A 24531-nucleotide genomic window follows, 5' to 3' on the forward strand; every position below is an offset into this window, starting at 1 on the left:
TCCAGTTTAATCTTTTGTTCCTCACATCTTTTAGCAGCTGTGTTGCTTCCCTTCATGAGGTGGCGGTGTATCGTCACAGACTGCCTCAGTGCCAAGCAGAAACTGGAGCTCCTCCTTCGTGAAGATGGTTTGATAAAACAGGCACTCAATCCAAAATCAGTAGCAGAGCAACCGTCACCAAACGATAAAGAAATGTTGATCACCGTCATCCTGAGCATTTATTTCAACTGGGTTCTGCTTCCAGGTGATTTTAAGATTTTAATATCTACATTGTCTGTACAATCAGTTAATTCCAACAGTGTATTACAGTATCATTTCTCTTCTTTTTCAACTTTTCCAGGTTCTTCTCTGAGTCAGCAGGTGTTTCAGACTCCTACCAACATCTTCAGTGGATCAGGAGGGACGGCCAACATCAACTGTTCACACAATGTTCAGAACTACAACCAGATCCTCTGGTACAAGCAGCAGGCCATCGGGCTGCTCCTGCTGGGATATGTCTACTACACGGACCCCTACCCAGAGAAAGGGCTGGACATAAAGATGACCGGGAGCGCAGATAAAGATAAGCAGTGCATGCTGACAGTAGAAAGACTCGACTCTAAAAGCAGTGGGGTTTATTTCTGCGCTGCCAGTCGCCACAGTAACACAATCCACCGATTTGTCAGTACAAAAACCTCTCAACCAGGTTTGCATGTGGGCCTCCAGACTCAAAGCCACAGAAACCCAGAATAACTGTAATTTGGTGTTTCATCTCACATTGACAAACTATTTCACTGGAGGTTCTCAGATTAAAGTGGTTTTAAGATGTTTTTCAAAGAAAATACGTAAATATATTATGCACTAGTTGAGGCAGTTCAATAAGAAGTAAACGTTTAGTTTAGTCCTAAAGATTTGTTTGTTCTAGAAATAATAAGAAACTGAATAGCTGTGCAGTGATCTTCCTGTATCTCAGAGAATACACTTAAAAATACTTTTTTAGTTTCTAAATCACCAATTTGCTTAGCACCAAAAAACATCGCTGTAACCTGTTGTCATAGCAACCTTCCAAACCTCTCAGGTCTTCTGGTTCCGGTTCCGGTCTGCTCTGCATCCCAACCAGCACCAGACATGGAGAAACAGCATTCAGTTTCTATGTAACACAAATCTGGAACAAAATTCCAGAAAACTGCAAAACAGCTGAAACACTGAGTTCCTTCAAATCGAGGCTAACCCCACCTGTTTATAGTTGCTTTTGAGTCATGATTATAATGAATATCAGCCAAGATATATTTGATCTATATTTTCTTGATTCGACCAAATGCAACATTTATTGCTCGTTTCAAAGCTGGTGACTGTATGGTGTAAAGGACTTGAACTGCCTTTTTGCTAAAATGTGAAATACATGTAACCTTGACTTGTTGATCTGTGATTGGTTTCCTTATTTGACAGAGGAGGAGCCACAGAAACTCATCTCACCGTCTCAGACTGGAACAAGTCTTCTAGGTTTGTTGTGATCCAGATTGTTTGAGCTACTAAGATTAAACCAACAGAGAAAAGTAAACATCATGATCGTCATCTTCTGCATAATCTGTCATCTTATGTTTGTTTCAGGTAAAAAAAATTTCCCCGTTTACAATCATTCTGATTTAATGTGTGCAATTACAGTTTTAACAATTAAAATAAATTAATTAAATCAACAGGTTCTTCTCTCAGTGACCAAGTCCACCAGACTCCTTCTGAAAAGTTCTGCAAAACCGGAGATAAACCGCAAATCAGCTGCAGACATGAAATTCAGGACTACACCCGGATCTTCTGGTACAAACAGTCGACGGACCATCAGATGCAGCTCCTGGGGTACATGAACGTCAACGATGGCTATCCAGAGACAGGAGCCAATGTGAAGATAAATGGAGGAGCAACTAAAGGGGAAACCTGCAGTTTAACGATCGAGGGAGTCAACACGAGCAGCAGCGGCGTTTACTTCTGTGCTGCTAGTCAACACAGTGCTGCATGTCTCTGCTTCTCTGTACAAAAACCTCCAAACAGCAGATTTCTTTCATCTGAGGCCAGCAGCTTACTGATCGTTACAGCTGCTTCATTACCTCCAGCTAACGTTACCCTGCATTTCTAAAGCAGACATGCAGAAGGTGTTAAACAACAACTCTCACTAGGAAAGATAAAACCGAATAGTTTAGATCTAAATCCAGTTTGGAAAGACTTGAAGGCTTTCCGTAGCTGCACTCCATCCAATCTGACCGAGTTCAAGGTATTTTGCAAAGCTGATCAGGAAAAGATTTCAGTCTCCAGGTGTTTAAAGCTAATACAAGCCAAATGTGGGTAGAGTAGCAAAAAAAAAAAATGTACACAAGAGTAGCACTACTTCAACATATTTTTACTCAAGTAAAGGTAAAAAGTTGCAGGAAATTCGAGTAAAAAAAAAAGTGTTTGGTAAAAAGGCGACTCAATCACAGAGGAACTGATCAAAGCATTTGATTTAATATTTGGAAATTGCATCCTCAGACGGACCAAATTATATAGTTAAGGGAAAATTTGGGTGTTTTAAGGATCAAAATGTGAGTAATAAACATTACAAAATAATCAGGTAAAAGAAACATTTTTCAATATCAATTTATTTGAATATTAAACCATCAAAAGCCATTGGTCTGTGTCTGATGAACTTTTGGTTAAGACAAGTTTGTTCTTCATTCAGTGAAGTCGCTCACAGTGGGTGGAGGATCCAGAAATGTGATTAGAAACATGGAGTCAGTAAATAAAGTTACCAAACAGAAGATGGGACTCCAGTCTGTTTTATGAGTGAAGTGTTTGCACTACTTTGTGTTGCTTTATTATATAAAATCCCAATTAAACACATTAAATTTTTGTAGTTGTAGTTTGAAAAACATTTGAAAAAGTTCACATAAACACTTTTGCGAGAAAAGTTTGTTTTACAAATATATGCCTTTAATTTGGAATTTTACAGCGATAATTTAGGTTAAACTTTATGTAGTTTCACATCCTACCATTAGGTGGCAGCATACTCTATTTTAAGGCAATACTGCAGTTTCAGTGTTGAGAAGAACAGTAGACAACTTGCCTCCTCTGGGCTTGGATGCTTTTAGGTTGATGTTGGATTTATTGTTACTGTATTGACTTGGCCAATTACAATACAATGATTCTTTTCTTTTATATCAGCTTCGATTTTTTTCTACTTTCAGGTAAAATACTTTCTAAATTTTGCTACAGATATTTTACGTTCTGTGCTGTAACGTTTAAAGACCTTTCAGCTTAAGGTTTCCGTCTATCTGTCTGGCTTTGTTCTCCCAGGTTCGTCTCTCAGTGACCAGGTCTACCAGGTTCCTGATCACATCCTTGGAAAGCTGGGGGAATCTGCCATCATACAATGTTCACACACTATTCCGAACTACGACCGGGTCCTCTGGTACAAACAGTCGACCCAGCTCCAGTTCCTGGGACACATGTACAAAAACATGGATAATCCCGAAGCCGGGCTGGGTGTGAAGCTGGGTGGGAACGCAGAAAAAGACCAGAACTGCACATTAACGCTCGAAGTCCTCAACCCAAACAGCAGCGGGGTTTACTTCTGTGCCGCTCGCTACCACAGTGCTCCAACTTACTGCTCCTCAGTACAAAAACCTCCCCTTGTTTCTATTATTATGACTCACACTGTCACACAACTCATTCTAATGAAATGTCTCTCTCTCTCTAAAAGGGGAGGATCTTCTTGAAGCAACACAGTATTTAACCTCCCTCAGAAATTCAGTGCAGCATCCTTAGACCACATCAATAGAAGCTGACAGATGTAATTCAAAATGATATCTCAAGTTCTTATCATATTTATACTCTTTTTTTCAAAGAAGCAAGGTATTACTCCGAAGCATCTGATTGGACTTTTACGTTTGTTGATTCAAACACTTAAAGAGTTCCTGAATGTCCTTCTGTCTCCTCACAGTTCACTGCCAGGACGTCATCCAGGATCCAACAATCAGCTGGAGTTTTAAGTCCAAGTCCGCAGAAATGAAATGCAGCCACAAAAATCTTATCACTTATACCCAGATGTACTGGTACCGACAGCGACCAGGGGAGACCATGACTCTCATTGTGTACACGGCGTTCGGTGGGCAGCCAGACTACGGAGAGAACCTGCAGAGCAAATACTCAGCAGTCAAAGACTCCATAGAGGCCGGAGCTCTGACTGTGAAGGACCTGCAGCCTGATGACAGCGGCATTTATTTCTGTGCTGTCAGCAAACACAGTGATGTGAGGAAATACAACAGCTGAACAAAAACCGACTGCCAATACAACAGTTAATAGGAAACCCACATCTGCACTACTGTGACTCTCCAGTAGGTGGCAGTGAGGCTCAATAAATGAGCTCAATAAATGATACAAGAAGCATTGAGACTTTTACAAACATACAAACTCTCAACAGAAAGGGTTTCCGATGGATTTGAACCAACATTTTCAGCTATAAACAGCCTCAACTATTCAGGAAAGGTTTGGGGAATGTTTGTGATCAGTCTCTAATGTTGGAACAGAAAGGTTGCTGCTTCCGCTCCAATTTATCCCAATGGTGCTCCACCACTCTAAGTTTAAGTTCAAGTTCAATGTTTGCAGAAGAAATTTGCAACACGCAGTATTTTTATCCTATTTTTACATGAAGATGATTACCATTAAAGTTTATCAGAAGGTGAAGAAAAGATGGATGTTTTTTTCTGTTCTGAGACTCATGACTTTACATTTTTTTTCTGCTGTTTTCATAAATCAACATGAAGGAGACACAAGGTTACTTCTAGTCATTAACCTTGTGTTTCTGGCTGTGTAACAAATAATATCAAACATATATTTCCAGTTTTATTATTGAAATGCTAATCATACAAAACACAAGTTTTCATTTACTTTGTTCAAAAACCATCAAGCATTATGCTTTGAATTTAGACATTCTCTTCCCAGCTGAACTTTGACTGACTCCTTTGACTTGATGATGCAGGAATCGTCACTTCCGCTTCCTGTTGAGCTACAGGTTGACTCCCCATCACTATAAGAATATCATTCATCATCACCTCTGAAACGCCAGAAACCTTCATCAGCTACACACTCAACAGCTGTTCAGTGTGCTGCAGAAACCATCCAAACAAATGTTCATTTGAGCAAGAAAAATGAACCAAATCTTTATCTTCTCTTTCCTTGCAGGTAAGTTTTCCTCTAGAACAGGACCATCTTACGGTTTGTTTCCCCAAAAGAACAATCAACATCTTCTCTCCTATTCTCAGGTCTCAGTTTGGGGCTTGAGGTCCATCAGTCCCACTCTGATCTCATCACAAGAAATGGAGATAAAGTTCACATTTTCTGCACCCATGAAAAAACCGACTACAGAGTGATGCTCTGGTACCAGCGGCTACCTGGAGACACGGCCATGAAGCTCATCGGACATTTGTACTACGACAAGCCGTCTATGGAAGACGGATATAAAAAGGACTTTGGGATCTCTGGAGACCTGGGAGGGGAGACGGCGAAGAACGGATCCCTGACGATCCAAACCGTGAAACAGGATCACTCTGCCGTTTACTACTGTGCTGCAAGAGAAGCACAATGACAGAAATCCTCTCTGCACCTCAACAAAAACTGAGCTGTGTTTTATCATCAGTGGTTTTTATAGAAAACTGACACCTGCTTGTGGTTGTAATAACTCATAAAACTGCGTGAAAGCAGAGGATTTAGATTTCCTGTTCAGAATAAAAACAGAATAATCCCATCATGGCTTCAGAAAAGCCTCAGGATTGTCTGAACAAAACTTAGGAGTCTTCCAACCACAATCGCATGTTACATCTCAACTATCCTTTCAAAGCAAAGGGACAGTTTACAGACCTGAATCTCTTCATGCTTTCTCCAACTTTGATTATTATTCTACATTAAAGTTTCTTAAATCATATCACTGCCTCCGGTTCTTCCTGCATTTGGGTCCAAATCCAAACCAACACAAATGTACATACTTGTCAGATTTAATATATGTCTGGGGGGGAAAAAAAGTGTTTCCTGTGTTTATCACATAACATAACAGCTACATTGGCATCCAAGTTTTTGCTTGTAAACTGACAGAATGTGGGAACAAAATGCTGTGAATTTGCTAAACATTACCTGTCAAAATAAGATAAGTTGATTGTTCTGCAGTGTGCATGTGCTGCGTCTCTGTAGAGGCGTCTCCACTGGCCTTATAATTGAGAAAATTGGAATTATGAAAAAAATATTCTTAATGGAAATGACAATTTCAAAGAAGCTTACGTTTTTTGATAAAGTTATTGCGCTATCAACATTTCTGTATTTTACAAAGCCGCAATGGAATCAGTTTTTTCCCACCACACAAGTCACATGATCAACAACCAGATGTTACTACTGGCGGAAACGACAAAGACGACAACAGGAAGTGGTAGTATGATGATGGCGCAGCACATTTTAATAACTTATTGCCTTAACAGACTTATACCCATGTCATTTTAACTATGTATCTTATTTAATGGAAAGACCATAATTGAGAAAACTTTTTTTTTCTTTTTAGATCAGCAGAATGTCGACAAAGTTTTGCACACATTGGTAATGGAAATGCAACTAGAGTTGCCATTCAGACTCTCACCTCTACTGTCGCCTAATGACTGCTGCAGACAGACGTCCTCCAACTCTACAAGGACAAGCAGGACCATAAATTAATCTCTCTCTGGGGTTTGACAGGTAGGAGATTCCTTACAGTCCAGATCAACTGAATAAACTCTGTTTTGTAAAAATCCTGAGCATTAAGATTTGAAATGAGATTTTAAAGAGAAATCTGCTCACAGGCTGAGGCTGAACTTTGGATCTTTAGACTTTAAGGGGTGGTGCTTCATCATCACTTCCGTTTCCTCTTGAGGATGACTATCTCTGTTGAACAGCAGCAAATCTTTCGGCTGCACACCCGACAGCAGACCCATATACTGCAGGACATTTCTAAGCAGTTCCTTTACCCTGAGCAGGAAACATGATCTGCATATTTGTCTTCTCATGTCTCGCAAGTAATTTTGCTTCAGAGCAGCATCATCTTAAACGATTGTTTCCTTAGGATGTGAAATGAGTTGTTATGTCTCTCCAAATTCTCTCCTGTTCTCAGGTCTCAGTTTGGGGCTTGAGGTCCATCAGTCCCACTCTGATCTCATCAAAAAAGCTGGTGATGAAGTTCACATTTTCTGCACCCATGAAAGAACCGACTACAGAGTGATCCTCTGGTACCAACAGTCGCCTGGAGACACGGCCATGAAGCTCATCGGATATTTGTACTTCAAAGATCCGACTATCGAAGACGGATACAAAAAGGACTTTGGGATCTCTGGAGACCTGGGAGGGGATACGGCGAAGAACGGATCCCTGACGATCCAAACCGTGAAACAGGATCACTCTGCCGTTTACTACTGTGCTGCAAGAGAAGCACAATGACAGAAATCCTCTCTGCACCTCAACAAAAACTGAGCTGTGTTTTATCATCAGTGGTTTTTATAGAAAAATGATTAAACGTCTTTCAAGCACCTGCTTCTGTGGTTGGAAAGAAGGAAGATTCAACACACAGACTAAATATCTGAGTCACTTTGTTTGAATTAAACATTTTTACCACAGACTGAAAACCTGCTGTTGCTTGCTACACACAAAAATACACACAAACATTTATATACAACATCATCACTGCATTTATGTGAGTTTTTAAAAATCATTTGTGCAAATGAAGGCTTCAAATTTAGTAAGAATTTGAAACAAATATCAGAAGAATTTTTAAGTATAAAAAATTATAAAGATTATAAATTGTAAATTACATAATTACGAGATTTATTTATGTAATATTCCAAACCAAAGTTTATGCATTCATTTCCGCTGATGTTTACTTTTAATCCAGTTTCTTTTAACTTAACACTTTTTTTTCTTTACAATGTCTAATAATTATTACTTTTATTATGGTTATTACATTTGACCTTTGTTTTATTTTCTGTTTTTACGCCAGTAGGGGGCACTGTAAAGCAAAAATAAGGCACAAGTTTTGTGTGGCCTTATACTTTTGTATAAAGATTTCTAATAAAAAATCTAACACTATTCAAAGAAACATTTTGTTCATTATAAAGTAGGAACCATAAAAGTGTCTGCTCCTGGTCTGTCATGTGACTCTGATGTCATTTCCTCAAGTGATCTCATCCAACTCATCATCATTTCAGCTAAATCAGCTTAAGGAGCAAAATGATTTCATTTCTGTTCCCTCACAGGTACTGTGAACAATTCACTTCCAAAATTATTTTATACTTTGCTTCACTGTTCAACCAATTTGAGTTCTTTTTTTGTTTTTAGAGGATTCTCTCTTGGGGTTCACATCCATCAGTTTCCCCCTAATGTGGTCAGTAACACCAAGGCTGATGCTCAGCTTTTTTGCTTGCAGGACCTGGTGGATTACAGAGTCATCCTGTGGTACCAGCAGAACCCTGGAGGCTCTGAAACTCATTGGTTACGGATACAGCCAGTTTAGTGATGACAGAGGGGAACAAACATACAGGAAACATTTTAAATTAGGTGGAGATTTAAAGACGGCCACAAACTTCTCCCTTTCCATCATCAATCTGACAGCCGAACACACGGCGACTTGCTTCTGCGCTGCAATGGAAGCACACTGGAGCACAATTTGTTTGTAAAAGGTATTTCAGGTATTCACACAAAAACCTCCAACCTACGGCCTCATGGTATCTCCTCTCTGAATCTAGACAGAGCCCAGCAGCCATCACAACAAATTCCTTTTTCCATTGGTTTTAGCATTCAACAATTTTCCGATAAACAAACTCTTGTACTGCTCATGGTTCCCTGCTGAGCATTCATACCCCTTTTTCTTTTGTACCAACTCAGCTCGGTTCTACTTGGTTACCATAGTTTTATACGAGGGTTAGAGTTGGGTTACGACCAGAGACTGGTACGTTGTTCCTACTTTGCTGGCATTCCAAACACGATGAATTGGGCTGAAAACGTGACATCAGAAGATCGACTAGAAAGCGGAGTCACTGATTCTGTCACAAGAGAGACCTCCCTCACAAGAACCATATCTGACTCAACGACAGACTGTATTTTGGAGCTCAGTCCAACGCAAAAACCGCCCCAAAAGTTCATCACTTCCTATCCCTCCTTCAAGGTAAAGACACAGCTGGTTTCTGGCATCCAACATGAAGCCATCTGTTGTCTTCATCACCATCGCTTGCTGGATTGAAGGTATTGATTGTTTATTAATCAAAGCAGTATTTTTTTTTACTATTTTATATTAGTAACGTAAATATGTAGACTTGCAAGTACTGCTGGTGCAATTAACTCCTAAAAATCTAAACCTCCAATCTTTTCTCAGGAGTCTACCTCAGCAAAGAAAAGCAAGTGTCTCAGTTTCCGGCGGACGTTTTGGTCCGACCGAACAACAAAGTCAACCTGACCTTCACTCATACAATCAAAAGCTATGACACAATCCTCTGGTATCAGCGCTCACCGGGAGACACTTCCCTGAAGCTGATCGGCTACGTCTATTATACAAGCGTCACTATGGAGTCGGAATTTAAAAGCCACTTTCAGGTGACCGGAGATGGAGAGAAGATGGCTCAGCTTCACATCCTGAACCCGAGGAACCCAGAAGACAGTGGAGAATATTTTGGGGCCACACGTATATACACAGCATTAAAAGAGAGAGACTCTGCCATACAAAAACCTTCAGAGTTATCCAGCTGGTAACCGCAGCCCAGCAGGAAACCAGAGGCATGTGACAGCAAATGAAAGTTGAAGGGGGGAAAAAACCAACAAAAACCTCATGTCATGAGTACTAATACCATCTAGAATCGGTAGATGGAAGATATTTGTTCATTGTTTTGCAGATGATACCATTATTTACTGTGTTCTTCCTACAGGACACTCAGCCTCCCACAACCGGCTTTTAACTTGGTGTAGAGCAACTTATACAGAACTCCTTCTGAAAGCAGATAAAACCAAGACGATCTCCTCCACCATTCTGCAATGTTTAATATTTAAACACAAATATTTCAGTGACATAATTAATAACTGAACCACATATGCTGCCATTGTTGTACAACGTCCGCCTTCATGAAATCTCTTGTTGGTAAAACTCAGTTTCTTCTACAAACACGATGGTTGAAATGCTAATGTATCAATTGATGTGTGACTGATTTAGTGTCTTTGCTCACTGAAATGATGCTTGTTTTTTAATGCTTGTTTTCTATTTAAGCTGCGAATAAACTCTAAGTAGTTAGTAACTTATACAATCTAAAACAGACACACATAATAGTTGTTACAGTCAATCAACACTTCAACTGGACTCAATGAAATTCAAAACAAAGATGAATAAAAATAAATAATATCTAGTGGATTAAAAAGGTGCAGACTGAACTACTCAGCTTATATATGCCTAGTTTATCCTATTAAAATTCAATAAAAAGTAAATTGCTGCCAGGTAAAATCCACAAAAAAAATCTCAGATTGGCATTTTGAAGTATTCTTGAATAAATGTTTTTTGTCATTTTTTTGTGTTAAATTTGAAATTATTTGGATCTGGGTTTCCGTTTCCTGGGTTTATAAATCAATAACAGCTTTTAGTATCATCTCCTAAAATCACCAACCAAAACTCCTGCTATTAGAGGCTCTCAACAATACTCCCTTCATTTTCTCACATTTAGACCCATGAAACATTTTCTTAGCAGCAGCTTGTGGATGATGATTCTGAATTGACTAATTTGATATAAATGCTATTGTCTTATTGTCAAACAATGTTGAAAATGTGGTAAAATTGACTAATTTTGATTATTACAAACTTCAAAATGTGTCTGTATAAGACTTGTTGGAAATTTAGCCGTTAAATCTGCATATTTCTAGTTTACCAAAATAAAATAAATCCAAATTATCATCAATATTATTGGTTAAAATCAGTCGACTTCATCAGTGGCATGTTACTTACTAAAACTTCATTTTCATTTTGCTTGTACCTTGGAAGAAAAGATACCAAGTTTGCAGAAGAAAAAAACTTGCAAAAATGCAATAAATAAATGTTTCAGTTCATGCTGGTAAAAATTAATTATTTGTTTAAATTCTCAGCTGGTGTTACGGCAGCAGCAGATTTTACTTCCTGTCGTGGTCATATGACTTTTTGTTCAGTCGATCTCTGCAGCCGTTTCAGTCAAATCAGGACCACTGATCGGTAACATGCTTCTCACGGTTATTTTTCTGTCCCTGTTGGTAACATCCGGTGGGTGCAGATTTGGATTTCATTGAAAAATTCATCCCTAAATTGAAATACATTTATTTGTCCGAGCATTGAGCACGTTGAAACTCTCCTCTTCGTATGCTGCAGGTTTCTCCGTTACGGTGCTCCAGTCTGCAGATCAAATCCTTTCCTCGGATGCTGATGCGACGTTGGAGTGCAGTGTGGGCGCCGGGTACTCCATGAGCAGCTACACCATGCTCTGGTACCGACAGAACCGCCACGGGGCTGAAATACAGCTTCTTCTCACAGAATATGAAACAACGGCTGGACGGTACCGTTCGTCACTCGATGCTGCGAAAAACAATTTTTCTCTCAGTATTCCAGAGCTGACAGTGAACGACAGCAGCATCTACTACTGCGCTGCCAGGCACAGTGAGGCACGCAGACCCAACACTCGTACAAATACAAGGCTGCCTGCGACAGAGGCAGGAAGGAGCTGTGGCTCCACTCATGTTTCATGTATCAGGACGTCATAAAGGATATCTGTTCCTAACCACACTGTGAAGTTATGTAAACCCTAACTTAAAGTGTGCAGAAACACTTTGTTGTAGATTTGTAGCCATTTTTAGGGAGAAGTGTTACATGATGCAGTATTAGCTAACCTTTACCTGTCATACTGATAACTTTACATTTCACTTTTATCATCCATTTTTAAATTTGGTCACATTGACATGATTCAGAACATCAAAAAACATCAGACAACAATAACCTGAGTAAATACACAAAACAGTTCTCAGATTATTTCAGGTGTTTCCCGATACAACTTCCTCACTTCCAATACAATATCAATACTGCAGCTTTGAGTGTCGGCCGATACCGATATTGACCCGATACAATATCAGCACGTGTCATACATACTTTTATCAATGATTTTGTAATCTGGAATGCATTGATCAAGTGATGTTACTCAGAGAACAATAGTTAATAGAAGGTATGAGAACACAGAAGTGCTTGTAACTGAGATTTTAATGAAATAATTAAAAACTCATTTTTTGGCTGATATCGGACCAATTTCTGATATCAGATCTGGACAATCATAAGTATAAATCATTTTTTTCATGTCTGTTTATTTTCTAGGGTTTTGGACTGGGCTGCAAGATCAAGGTATATTCTCTAATTATCTAGTAGCTGCATAAGGCCAATAATGCAGAACAAACTTCTGTTCTGGAAACGTAACAATGTCATGTTGTGAATCCCGATTCTCATCATGCTGTGTTTGACTTCTTCACACCCCCAGTTAATAAAAAAAGCATGTTGAATTTAGTGTAACAAAAGTCTTCTCTGAACCAATGTCTCAGAGGTTCAGCTGAAAAGCTTTAGCTGCAGTTGCAGCTTGTTGGCCACTAGGTGTCTCCATGTCCACAAAGGAGCCTATTAAAGGCTCTCTGGGAAGGAATGAGAAGAGTCAAAGGTTATGTGAGCAGCAGAGGGTAAAGCTGAAGCGGTCGGCTCCAATTTTGTATCTATAATGAATGCACCAAAGAATTTGGTTCTCTTCACAGTAATAATCTGTGCGGGTAAGAATATCTATGTTAAGTAGTAGAACAGCCAAAATAGTCTTTGATTCTTTAAAATAATTGTATTCTTTTGTTTTGCAGGTGTTTCCATTGGTGTAATAATTGATCAGCCTCCGTCTTTATTGCATGAAGTTGGTCAGCAGAATGTGAACTTAAAATGTAAACAAGACGACGATCAATACCTTTACATGTACTGGTACAGACAAATAAGCAATGGCAGCATGGAATTAGTGGCATATTCTCTTGGTAAAGATATTTCAACCATCGAAGCTCCATTCAAGGACACCAAATACTCCATGTCCCGTCCGTCGACGCTGAGCACCACGCTGCAGATCAACCAGGCCGAGCCTGGAGACTCGGCTGTGTATTACTGCGCTTCAAGCAAAGCACAGAGCTTCAAAAAGCATTGAGAGCAATACAAAAACCTCAGGAAAACATTTCTATTAATGTGGATTCAAAACATGAAAGAAAAAAAACATGTTCCTTTATGCACACCGTCATGTTTCTGCTGGACCACAAAGCAGATCAGATACGACAGCAGGTGTCAACTCTAACATTCAGAAACCTCCTTGATGTCTCACATAGTCGTTTCATTTTTCTCATGCTTTTTTTTTTTCTTTCCTAAATTTGATAGGGGATTCAGCTCAACAGATTATCTCACAGTGCCCTCTTCTGGCTTTATGTATAATTACATTCAAGGTAAGCAATTTGTTTTGGTGCTTCTTAAGACTAGAATGCCATATTGAAACAATTTCTCATTCAATTCAATTCAAAAATACTTTTTAGATCCCAAAGGGAAATTATATGTTGCTCTAACTCATTTTAATTCAAGATTCTTCAAAGAGTTATGATAGTGAGTTATGAAGAGGACGGTCAGGGTTGTCCATAATTTTCATGGTTTTATGAAGACTCTTCCTTTGCATCTTCATCTTTATCTTTATACAGGCGTCCCCAGAACAGAACCAGTCTTTTTTATCAGCCAGTTGAGCCTTTTCGGGTCCCTACTTCTGATGCTGCTGCCCCAACAGATGACGCTCCCAACAACAGACTTACAGAAGATCTCCAGCCTCAAAAAGTCATCCTGCTCTCTGCAGATGCTTCACTGTTGCATCTCCAATCCAGTCTGTTGTCCAGATGAACATTGAGGTATTTATATTCCTCAACCACCTTCACTTCTTCTGCCATGATGGAAATAAGGTTTGATCTAATCCCGTTTCTCCTAAAATCAGCAATAATCTCCTATGTGTTGTTTATATTGAAGATGAGATGATTGTTTCCTCACCATGACACAAACCACATCTCTGTATTCAGCCTCTTGTCCATATCTGATGCAACCACCAACTGCAGAGTCGTCTGAGTGTTTCTGTAAATGACAGAAGTTTATTTGTGCTGGAGGTCAGAAGTGCACAGAGTGAAAAGTAATGGTGAGAGTACAGAGCCCTGTGGTTCTCCTGTGCTGCTGATCACCAGGTTAAACACACAGACTGTACCCTTGGCAACACCTCTAAATTTATTCAAACGGTTTATGGATTAAGTAACAGTAGGAATGTAATTCTTATGAAATTATAATTTATCAGTATTGTGGTCAATCTACTTTTCAAATATATAATGCATAGTTAAAGGGATGAGTGAAAATAATTTAACAAAACCAGAACACAGCAGGTTCTGTGAAAAACTCTCTCAAAGTTTCTTCATTTTTGGACCAACTGACTGTATTACGTCATAGAAATGTTCTGTATTAATAAAAATCTGATTTTTTCGTCAAATGTTTTACTTGGGATCACTCTAACCCAGGGTTTCTCAATTCCAGTTCTCAGGCCCCTCTGTTCTGCATGTGCCTCTATTCCAGAACAGCTGATCCAAAAGATTGCACGACCTCTTCTGCAGCCATCAAGTACTGCAGAAACTTGTTAATCACCCACAGATTCAATTCAGGGGTGTGGCAGAAAGAAAACACCTAAAACATGCAGGGCAGGGGGGTCTGAGGACCGGAATTGATAAACACTGCTTTAACACACAGTTTTCAGATATGACTTTAAATTGAGGCCATAAAATTTCTTAAAAAATGTTTTTCAGAAACGGAAACTGAAAAAATAAATAAATAAAAATAAATAATTGAAACTGAAACAATCAGTTCAAGACTACTTTTCAGTCTCAATTCTTTTATTTTCAGTATCAAATCTTTTCAAAGCAAACTTCTGTGCAAATGTTATGGCCCCAATTTAACTCCATACTCAGGAACCTACTTCAACTTCCCAATTCCTCAGTCTCTCATTTCTTTAAAAATAGAGATTAGATATAAATGTGATATAAATGTAAGTGAACCAATTCTCTCTCTGCTGACTGATTGGCTGCAGAGTCATGACCAGCTGACGTGTCACTTCCTGTTTACACCTCCAAACAAACAAAAGCAGCCAGCAGCTTCCTGTCCTCTGCTCTGCCTTCTTTTCTTAGCCGACCCAGAAATAGCAGCAGGCAGCTTGGAGCTGCTCCAGCGTCAAGTCGGCCCGACCTCCACAGCTGCTCCCACAGAGACTCAGATGGAGGCTGAGATACGGAGAGGCTGGCTGGGGGGGGCGGGGAGCGGGGAGAGACGGAGGCAGCAGGTTTTTGTGTAATGCTTTTCCACCGTGGGGACAGGGGGCCACGGTGATACAATCCTATAGAGCCGCCGTACAAAAACCTCCTCGCATTAACATCCATCATGTGGACGGCTGAGTGCAGCACAGAGAGCAGCAGCAGGAAGCAGGTGGAGGTGGGCAGAGTGGAGGCTCAGCCAGGCTTTAAGAAACACTTTAATATGTAGAAAATGAACCAGAAACAGAACAGCTTTTATTAACACATGTTTGAGTTTATACATGGAGCCATCGGGTCATGTGTTCCTCAGGGTCAGAAATCACAACTTCTTTAAACGTTATGAAGCTCATCCTGCAGGTTTAACCTTCCTGATGATCTGGGTTATTACAGCCGGTCTGAGGGAGAAGATTCTGGAAAGTTTGGAGACTTTTTGGTCCAGGAGAGATTCAGTGTGACACTGGAAGTGAAGCTTACTTTGGAAAAGGAACCAAACTTACAGTTTTAGGTAAGTTGGATTCTCACATGTTCACTTCATTCAATTAGATTTAAACATAATTCAAAGCTCAGATGGGAATAAAGAAAAATATTTAGAGTTTAAAAGTTTGGCTGTATTAACCTGAAGTTGAAGCACTGTGACCAACACTCAACCTGCTTACTTCGGTCAAGGAACCAAACTGACAGTTTTAGGTAAATATTCACTTTATTACAGAGTTTTAATGAATAATACTTTGATTAGGACCTCTGTACAGACAGACGTGTCTTCATAAAGTTAATTCTGGTAGAAAAACAGGTTCATGTTCAGTATCACTGCACTGTGACAATGATGAAGCTTACTTTGGTCAAGGAACCAAACTCACAGTTTTAGGTAAGTTTAACTCTTCACATGTTCAGTTCTCTTCGTCATGATGAAACTGAACAGTTCAGTAAAAAGTGAAGGTCGAATCCGTCCAGTTTAAGTTCTGACATATTGAGCTGAACTCAGAGCACTGTGACCAACAGAGAACCTGCTTACTTTGGCCAAGGAACCAAACTCACAGTTTTAGGTAAATATTTCAGAGTTTTAATGAATAATACTTTGACTAGAGCCTCTGTCGGCTTTATGAAGTTAAATCTGAGAGGCAAACAGGTTCATGTTCAGTATTGCTGCACTGTGACAACGCCAACGAAGCTTACTTTGGAAAAGGAACAAAACTGACAGTTTTAGGTGAGTAAGAGATGTATTAAAATGAGCTAAAACCACCAGTTTTCTACAACATTAGCATAGAGAGCCTTGTAGTTATACCTGAAGTTCAACTCTGCACTTTTTGACATTAAGCTGAAGCTCTGTGCCAACAACGAAGCTTATTTCGGTCAGGGAACAAAACTGACTGTTCTAGGTGAGTAAAGCGTCATTTTTAAGACAATTTTTAAAATCAAATAAAGATTAAGAAGTAGTAATATTACAGATGCATGTCTCAGACTGAAGGGAGGTTTAAATTTTAGTCGGTGACATGAACAGTTGAATCCATTTCTAAAGTAACATCCTGCACTGATCTGCTTCACTGTGATTCTGGTTACAACGAAGCTTACTTTGGAGCAGGAACTAAGTTAACCATTCTAGGTAAGAAACCTCAAATAATTGAGGGTCTTTTTAATAAAATATACTTTTACATTTTATGTTTTTGTTGTTTAAATTATGTTATTTGACAGAACAAAGTCAGGAGAGTTAGAGTAAAGAGAAACACGCTGCTTACTGGGTGGTTTGTAGCAATTTGATAAAAATTAGGTCGCTGTACCTTTAAATAAAAGCTCGAGGTTAAGAAAACTGCAAAAGGAGCCGATGTCAAATCAGAAACTTGAGCGGTTTTGGGTACTGACAGTCCACACTGTGACTCTGGATACGAAGCTTTCTTCGGCGCAGGAACAAAGTTAACCGTTTTAGGTAAGAAACATCCTGAATAAGGTCATTTAAAAGTTAATAACTTAAGAATCACAGTGAATATAGAAATTTGTTTGGCTGGAAATAATGTGAATAAAAATAATCTGCTGATCCGGCGCTGTGGAAAGTTTCAGCTCTGTGCTTTTTGGCGTGAAGTGTAAACACTGTGTCAGTACGAAGCTTACTTTGGTCAGGGAACCAGACTGACCGTTCTTGGTGAGTGAAACGTCTCGAATCCTAAAAACATGTTTACATTTCTCTCATACCGACAGATCCATGCCAACATTATTCAGAGTAGTTGTTGTTTAATGCAAAGGAAAAAGCTACATTTGTTCCATAAATAGAATATAAAGATGTAAATTCACACAGCTGATGAGTTTTTAGCACAGATGAACAAAATTAACTGTTTTAGGTAAGAAAACATGTTAAAGTTTATTCAGTTACTGAGAAAAGAAGTTGTAGAAATGAAGTTCTCCTCCCAAAAATGCAACTGATATGAAATCAGTTTTCACATGATAAAAATATAAGTATTGAAAGGATTTATAGAGGCAGCAGGAAGAGGTTTTGTGAGGGTTCTCTGGGGTTTAGCTGGTTCTAAACTCACTGTTTTAGGAAAGAAACTCAAATGTATTTATTTAGAAAAAATTACTTAATTTGGTGGCAAACAGTTCTAATGGCACTTAGAAAATACTCTGATCTGGAGGGAAAAATACATTTTGGTGATAAAGAGTTTGTTTTGGGTCTAAAATTATGTTTGGGTGTAAAAGAGGTTAAAGACGGCGGCAGCTTTGCCTGCAGCCGTTTATCAGTGTGAACTACGATCCTGCTTACTTTGGAGCTGGAACTAAACTCACCGTTTTAGGTAAGAAAAACAACCAAAAGGCACATTTATATAAGTGTACAAATGATATCAAATAGTTTGATTTCTAGTTCTTGTTTTTGGTTTTTTCTACATGGGTAGAAAATATTTCACTTCAGTACAAAAAGACAGAAAGAGAGAAATGTTTTGCCATTAAAAAAAACATATCCATTTTATTTATGACTGATTTAAAGTTCAGGATGTGTGAAGGGATACGTCAAGACAAAATTTGAAAATAAAACGTCAAAGTGAGATAAATTAAAGAGTTCTGATTCATGTGTAAGACATAAACTGAGTGTCGGGTTTTCTACCTGTGACTGAGTGCTGTGCTCCGGCTCTTATCCTGCTTATTTTGGAGAGGGAACCAAACTCACAGTTTTAGGTAAGAAAAATTACCAAAAAGCATCTTTAAGTTTAAAAAAAATGGATATTAATCAAATATTATTTTTAAATTTGCTTAAAACAGTAGAAACTAGTAGATTTCAGTGAAAAAAGGGAACAGTTTTCATCTGGACTAACAGTTGTTAACCTTGTGACTTTATGAAATCTTAAGATTTTTGCCTGTTAAAAAACATCATGTATTTTACTTTTTTTCCTCTGAATTAAAGTCCCAAAGGTGTGAGGGAATATGCTGAAAGAAAATCTAAAAACATAAGAAAGAGATAAATTTTGTGTGTCAGCGTTCTGGTTCATGTAGAAAACATAAACTGAGTGTTGGGTTTTCTACCTGTGACTGAGTTCTGTGCTCCGACTCTTATCCTGCTTATTTTGGAGAGGGAACCAAACTCACAGTTCTTGGTAAGAAGAAAATACTAATAAAAGGAGAAGACCAGTGATGATTCCTGTTATTGTTTCAGATTTTGACTGTACAGATCTGAGTAACCTGTTTTATTTTATCTCTTAATAAACAGAAGATGGAGTGAAAGTCACTGCACCACAAACGGTGAAAATCCTTCGACCTTCACCCCTTGAGTGCAGAGACCAGAAGAAGAAAGAGGGCAAAAGGAGGAAGACCCTGGTGTGTGTGGCGTCTGGTTTCTACCCGGATCATGTCACCGTGTTCTGGCAGCGCAACGGCAAGAACATCACTGATGGTGTGGCAACCGACGCCGCCGCCAAGAGGAATGAAATCACAGGACTGTACTCCATCACCAGCAGGCTGAGGCTGCAGGCCAAGACCTGGTTCAATCCTGACAATGAATTCAGTTGTTACGTCACATTCTTTAATGGAACCTACACAAACTATTCAACGTCTATTTATAGTACGTCACTTTCAGAAAACAAACGTCCTTTAGTGACTTCTTATGCTTCAGGTTTAGTAATGGTGTCGTCATTTTCTTTGTTTTTGTGTCTTTCAGCGAATGAAACAGATACAGGAATGACAAGAGGTAAAAATATACATTAATCACTTTAAGTATGTTTACATTTGCTAACAGGTCGGCCATTAGCCTCCACAGCTCTAACGTTTCCCGATCTCCCCAAACAGAGAGATATTTAAGGATCAGCCAAAACGCCAAACTCTCCTACAGCGCCATGATCCTGAAGAGCTGCCTCTACGCCGTCTTGGTCTGCTTTCTGGTCTGGAAGCTTCAGGTCTGTATTACAGTCTGCAGCTTTAGCTAAACTTCCCCAATATAACCTGAAATTAGCTGGTAATGGTGTTAGTTTGAAACAGATGCAACCAGATTAGATTAGCAGCAGGACAGAAAGCAAAGGCAACAAGAAGAACACAAACAGTGATCACCAATATAACTGACTGCAGATGAGAGGATTGAGTAAAATAAACACTGTACTGGTGTATTCACAAGAAGCTGCTGGATTATTTGATTCATAGAAAAGGTCCAAATAAATAAATGACGTAAAGACAACAGTGGGACCACCAGGTTGGTGGATGGGCAGTGGTGCATTATTCAAGTATAGTTTAACATCAATATGACAGTGAAACATTTTTTTAAAATTAGAAACTGCCAAAAATTTGCAAGAGCTTCAAAGATATTTCATGATATCTCAAATCAGGTGATTTTTTTTCATCTACTTTTAAAAGAAATTCTAAAGAGGATTAAGATTTTTATTTTAAATTGACGGCCATTTTGATTTCAACTTATATTGTGATGCAGCTTCTGAAATTCTGTTCTGGCTTTTTGGTTCTGGTATGATAAAAACACAACCAATGATCACATTTTCTTTCCTGTTTGTTTTGCAGCGTTCACCAAAAAAACGGCAGGAGTGAGAGCCGAGAGAGCCGAACCTTCAGCAGAAACCTTTTTTTTTTTTTCCCATTATTTTTAGCTTCTGTAAATAAAATGTGTGAAAATGGCAGTGGAGACGTGTTTCTGACCTGAACATCCTGATTGTTAAAAACATGCAGGTTTTCTTATTGAAACCTAAGAGCTCTCTGTGTTTTTGTTCAGCTTTTTCTATGTAATCTTTTCATGTATTTTCTCAATAAAGACACGCAAGCATATATTTTTGTTACTGTGATGATTTTATTCTCTCTCTTCTCATCACTTGTTCCAAAGATTGTGTCAGATATTTTGTCCGTTTTCCAAGAAATCTTTTTTTTTCTCAGCATGAAGTTGAAACATCTTATCTCAGGAACTTGTATGTTTTTTTAACTGAGTCATAATGAGAATCAAAAAAAAGAAAAAAAAAAGTTTTTCAGCTTTTTGACTACTTCTTCATATTACATCTAAATATTCTAGTTTTCTCTGCATGTAGTGAGATGGTTGCTATGGTTTCCGTTCTCTGGAGCTTTGTCAGAGAGAGCGTTCTGCATGTGAGAACAGGAAGTCAGGGTTCTGATGCGAGCTGCTGCAGAGCGACAGGATGCGGTCGCAGAGCAGCCTGCTGAGAAACAAGCCTCGCAACCTTCGACCTTTACCGCAACCTCCGGCTCTATGACTGCACCTGCACCTCCTACACACACACACATGCACGCTGTGTGTGTTGGAGCAAACAGCTGGCACAGGCTCCATTTCTGTCTCAACCGAAGCTGAAAACCGAGCAGGTCTCTATATGTGTTACAGCAGCTGCAGTTTAAGGTGATCTGGGGTGAAACCTTGAAATGAGCTCATTTACTTTAAATAAAAAAAATGTATATATGTATTTTCCATCGTTTGTGTGTTCAGAATACATCCTAGAGATACATCTGTATATTTAACAGCGATAAACGGTAAAATTGTGACGGAAAAAATCTAAACTATTAAACAACTTCAAGCTGTTTGATGCAAAGTTGCCATAAATAAATTAATTGGTGAAAACTGTAATTTGTGCGTTTTACATTTGTATATCCATTTTATTCGTAATTTTTTTTCAGTAAGTTGAAAAGTTTTATTTTACAGTAAAACACTCATTTTTAACCGTAAAAATCAATGACGATAATGTCATGAAAAAAAAAATTACCAATAATTTTACAGTGGACTTTTGGTGTTTTACAGTATAATTTAGGATTTTTTGTTTTGTTTTAATTTATTTACTTTTTTTTTCACAGTGTAGCTGTAAGACGACAGCAGCATTCTGCGGCCCATTTATATTTTTTGAATCATCCTCAAATATTTTACTTTGTTCTCGCTCCGAGTCAAACTGAGAAAATATCTGTTGCTTTAAAAAACATGTTTGTTCGGAAAAAAACAGGAAACAGATGTGAGGCAGCAACAGACTCAGGCTTTCTCTGACATCTGATGTCTAATTATTCTCCTCCTACTAAAACTGTCACAAAATATCCCTCCAATTCACTGCCACCTTATAAAGTTTATTTTTGTAGCACATTTCAGCAACATAGCAGGTCAAAGTGCTCTATATCATAAAAACATCATATTGTAAAAAGAATTATGAAAAGCAAGCAATAAATATTACATTTTAGTCAGATGCCATCATCAAATTCATTAGATTACAGATTATATTGCAAAACATCATTTTTGTTAAAATACCATGCAAAATAATTCATGGCCCTTTAACCTTTTCACTTTTTGTCACATTATGTGACTTTAATATGAGGCGTAACGTTTGTAAAACATACACAGTATACACAAAAATCTTTATTTATTTTTTTTGGACTGGCTCAGCTGCCCTGATCAAATGAAATAAAATTTGATCTTTACATACAAACACCCAACATGTGACAGAAACTAACTGAAAACTTTTCTTCCACACGGACAGGAAAGCTGGTTTAAAAATGTTACAGAGTGCAAAAGCGTTGAGAAAATGGTTGGACAGTGACTTTAAAAACAACAATATTTATGTGTTAGAGTTTCCCAGTCAAAGTACAAGTTTCACCTAACAGAGAATTGATGTCTACAGATCAGATGTTTCACATACGGTAAAAACAGCTCACCAACCGTCTCAATGAAAAATGGGTTAAACTTACAGTAGGTGTAAAGAAACAGACCCCAGAAGCCTTGCAGCTGCGATTACAGGAAAGGGTGGAGCTGCAAACAGTCTGTTCAGGGGAGGATGGATGCTAATTAGTTTTTTTTTTGTAGAAAATGTTTTAAATCATATATTATTTTTCTTTCCACTTCACTGTAATTTCCCATTTTTTGTCAGACTGTTGCATAAAATCCTGTAAAATACATACAAAAAACAAAAAAAAGGGCATTCATATTTTTGTAGGATAGTATAGATAATTTCAGCATGTAACAAACATTTTAACTAGTTACAAGCTGGAGTTTCAATTGTAGTTCTGAGCTCTCATTACATTACTGCTGTCCGTCACATCTGCGTAAAATATATAGTTATATAGTTAAGAGTTTAATCAATCGCAAGGTTACACAACATCGAAATTTTAATAGAACCATTTGAGCCAACACTGAAGAATTTTGAATTAAATTTCCCTTTGGATCAATAAAGTATTTATGAATTTGAACCATGTTGTAGCTTCATAAATGAGATATTTCACATGTTGAAATAAATAAAACTAAATAAATCATGTAAATTTGGTTAAACTAATTCACTTCTGAAATCAGACAAAAACAGCACTTGGAGTCTTATGAAACATCGGCGTGGTCTAAATAAATTCACTTACTAACAGCTCAAAACGATTAAATTGGTTTCATAAATCTATTTTTAATAAAGTTGCATAAAAATTGTTTTGGCTGTGGCAACATACATGTGACACATTCCCTCCTAATGGTTTAACCTGATATAAAAACAGGAAATCCATCAGCTTGAGCATCAACCAGTTGAAACATTATAATAAAACAATCTTTAAAGATACTGTTAAATCTCACTTTTGTAGTTGTTAATGAAGACATTTAGTTTGGCGCTTTAACTGGACAGATGCGGCAACCATTGTTGACATTTGTTAGTGTAAAATAATCAGATCAGCTTTCAGAAAAAAACAGGAAAGTGTTGTTCTATGTATTCTGGTTTGATATTTTTCTCTGCTTCCTTCACATGAACAGCGACCATTCAGAGCAACGGGCGCCCTCTGCTGGACAGCCTGCAACACTGCTGTCAATCAGAGCAACAAATCTCTGAACTTGAAGAGATTTTAGGTCAAGTTATTTGATTTAGAGATGAACAAACTCACAAAAAGGAAATTCAATGCATCAGAATGAGAAGCATAATAATAATAACAATAACAATAATAATAATAATGTAACTCCAAGCACCAAGAATAATATTTTATGATGTAATTGTTTACTAAATAAAGCTCTGCTGCTTTCTATCACTTGTTTTTATTTCTGTTGTCTTCAACCTTTATATCCAAAATAAAAATGTCTAATCTGGTCAGGAGTCAATATATCACAATGCTAATCACTTCACAGCCTAAAGCCAAAAGTGATTTTTTTCTTAGATGTTTCATACTCTTTACCTGTAGAGATCTACAAAAATACTAAATTTGGCAGATTTATTTATTTTTTTTACCTAGGCAATTTTTCCCATATTATAAGGGGAAAACTCTGCTAGTTGAACAAGTACTTTTCTAAAAATCAATATTAAGCAATCGTTTACTTAAATCAAACTTTTATATCCTGCTGAAAAGTCTCTTGTATGTTAGCTTAGCCTTATTTCAAAGGTACTGATATTTGCATTAGAAAAAAGGGGGTGGAAATACTTGGTAAACTTTTGTTTCTTAAGTTTGCATCCCTGTAGTGTAATTTCTTGTCTAAAGTTCTTGATGATCTGGTTAAACTCACTGAATCTGTCAGACTGAGAGCTTTTATTAAGATGATGGCTTGGAAATTCTCCTGGCAGATACTTTTCTGCGAATTCTGGAAGCAAAGGCAGCAAAGAGTACATGCCCTTTGACCTCTTTGGAAAAAAGTGCCCTTTTGAAATACGTGGAGGGGGTTTAACATTGTATAGCGTGTAGCCCAATGTAGCACTCTGCATTCTGGATAAGCCTACACAACTTCCT

At 38.1% G+C, this 24531-nt stretch overlaps 1 protein-coding gene and 3 gene segments (V, D, J or C); all 4 read left to right on the plus strand.

Moving 5' to 3' along the window:
* The first annotated feature begins 2903 nt into the window (after nt 1-2903).
* LOC103150038 (immunoglobulin iota chain-like) lies at nt 2904-4659 on the plus strand. The segment is given in 3 exon segments: nt 2904-3623; nt 3710-3861; nt 3950-4659. Coding segments are annotated over 2 exon segments (381 nt in total).
* Nucleotides 4660-4845: 186 nt separating this feature from the next.
* Nucleotides 4846-5688, plus strand: LOC103150037 (Ig kappa chain V-I region BAN-like). The segment is given in 2 exon segments: nt 4846-5190; nt 5271-5688. Coding segments are annotated over 2 exon segments (357 nt in total).
* A 735-nt stretch (nt 5689-6423) lies between these two features.
* On the plus strand, nt 6424-7751 carry LOC103150036 (Ig kappa chain V19-17-like). Its single transcript, XM_016680431.1, has 2 exons — nt 6424-7040; nt 7136-7751. The coding sequence occupies exons 1-2, from the start codon at nt 7007-7009 to the stop codon at nt 7456-7458; spliced, it is 357 nt and encodes a 118-aa protein (XP_016535917.1). The 5' UTR covers nt 6424-7006; the 3' UTR covers nt 7459-7751.
* Nucleotides 7752-16669: 8918 nt separating this feature from the next.
* On the plus strand, nt 16670-20634 carry LOC107838331 (T-cell receptor beta-1 chain C region-like; the record flags this gene model as incomplete). The annotated part of the segment is given in 5 exon segments: nt 16670-16769; nt 19082-19432; nt 19529-19558; nt 19657-19763; nt 20374-20634. Coding segments are annotated over 5 exon segments (615 nt in total), but the record flags the coding sequence as incomplete, so codon positions are not given.
* Between the last annotated feature and the right edge of the window lie 3897 nt (nt 20635-24531).

Source organism: Poecilia formosa, unplaced genomic scaffold (genome assembly GCF_000485575.1).
Source record: "Poecilia formosa unplaced genomic scaffold, Poecilia_formosa-5.1.2 Scaffold241, whole genome shotgun sequence".
Lineage (NCBI taxonomy): Eukaryota > Metazoa > Chordata > Actinopteri > Cyprinodontiformes > Poeciliidae > Poecilia > Poecilia formosa.

Bases quoted from the DNA above. Each gene is read 5' to 3' on its own strand.
- LOC103150036 (XM_016680431.1), top strand. From the start codon at position 7,007: ATGATCTGCATATTTGTCTTCTCATGTCTCGCAA. The intron at 7,041-7,135 runs GTAATTTTGCTT...TCCTGTTCTCAG, and splicing joins TGTCTTCTCATGTCTCGCAA to GTCTCAGTTTGGGGCTTGAG.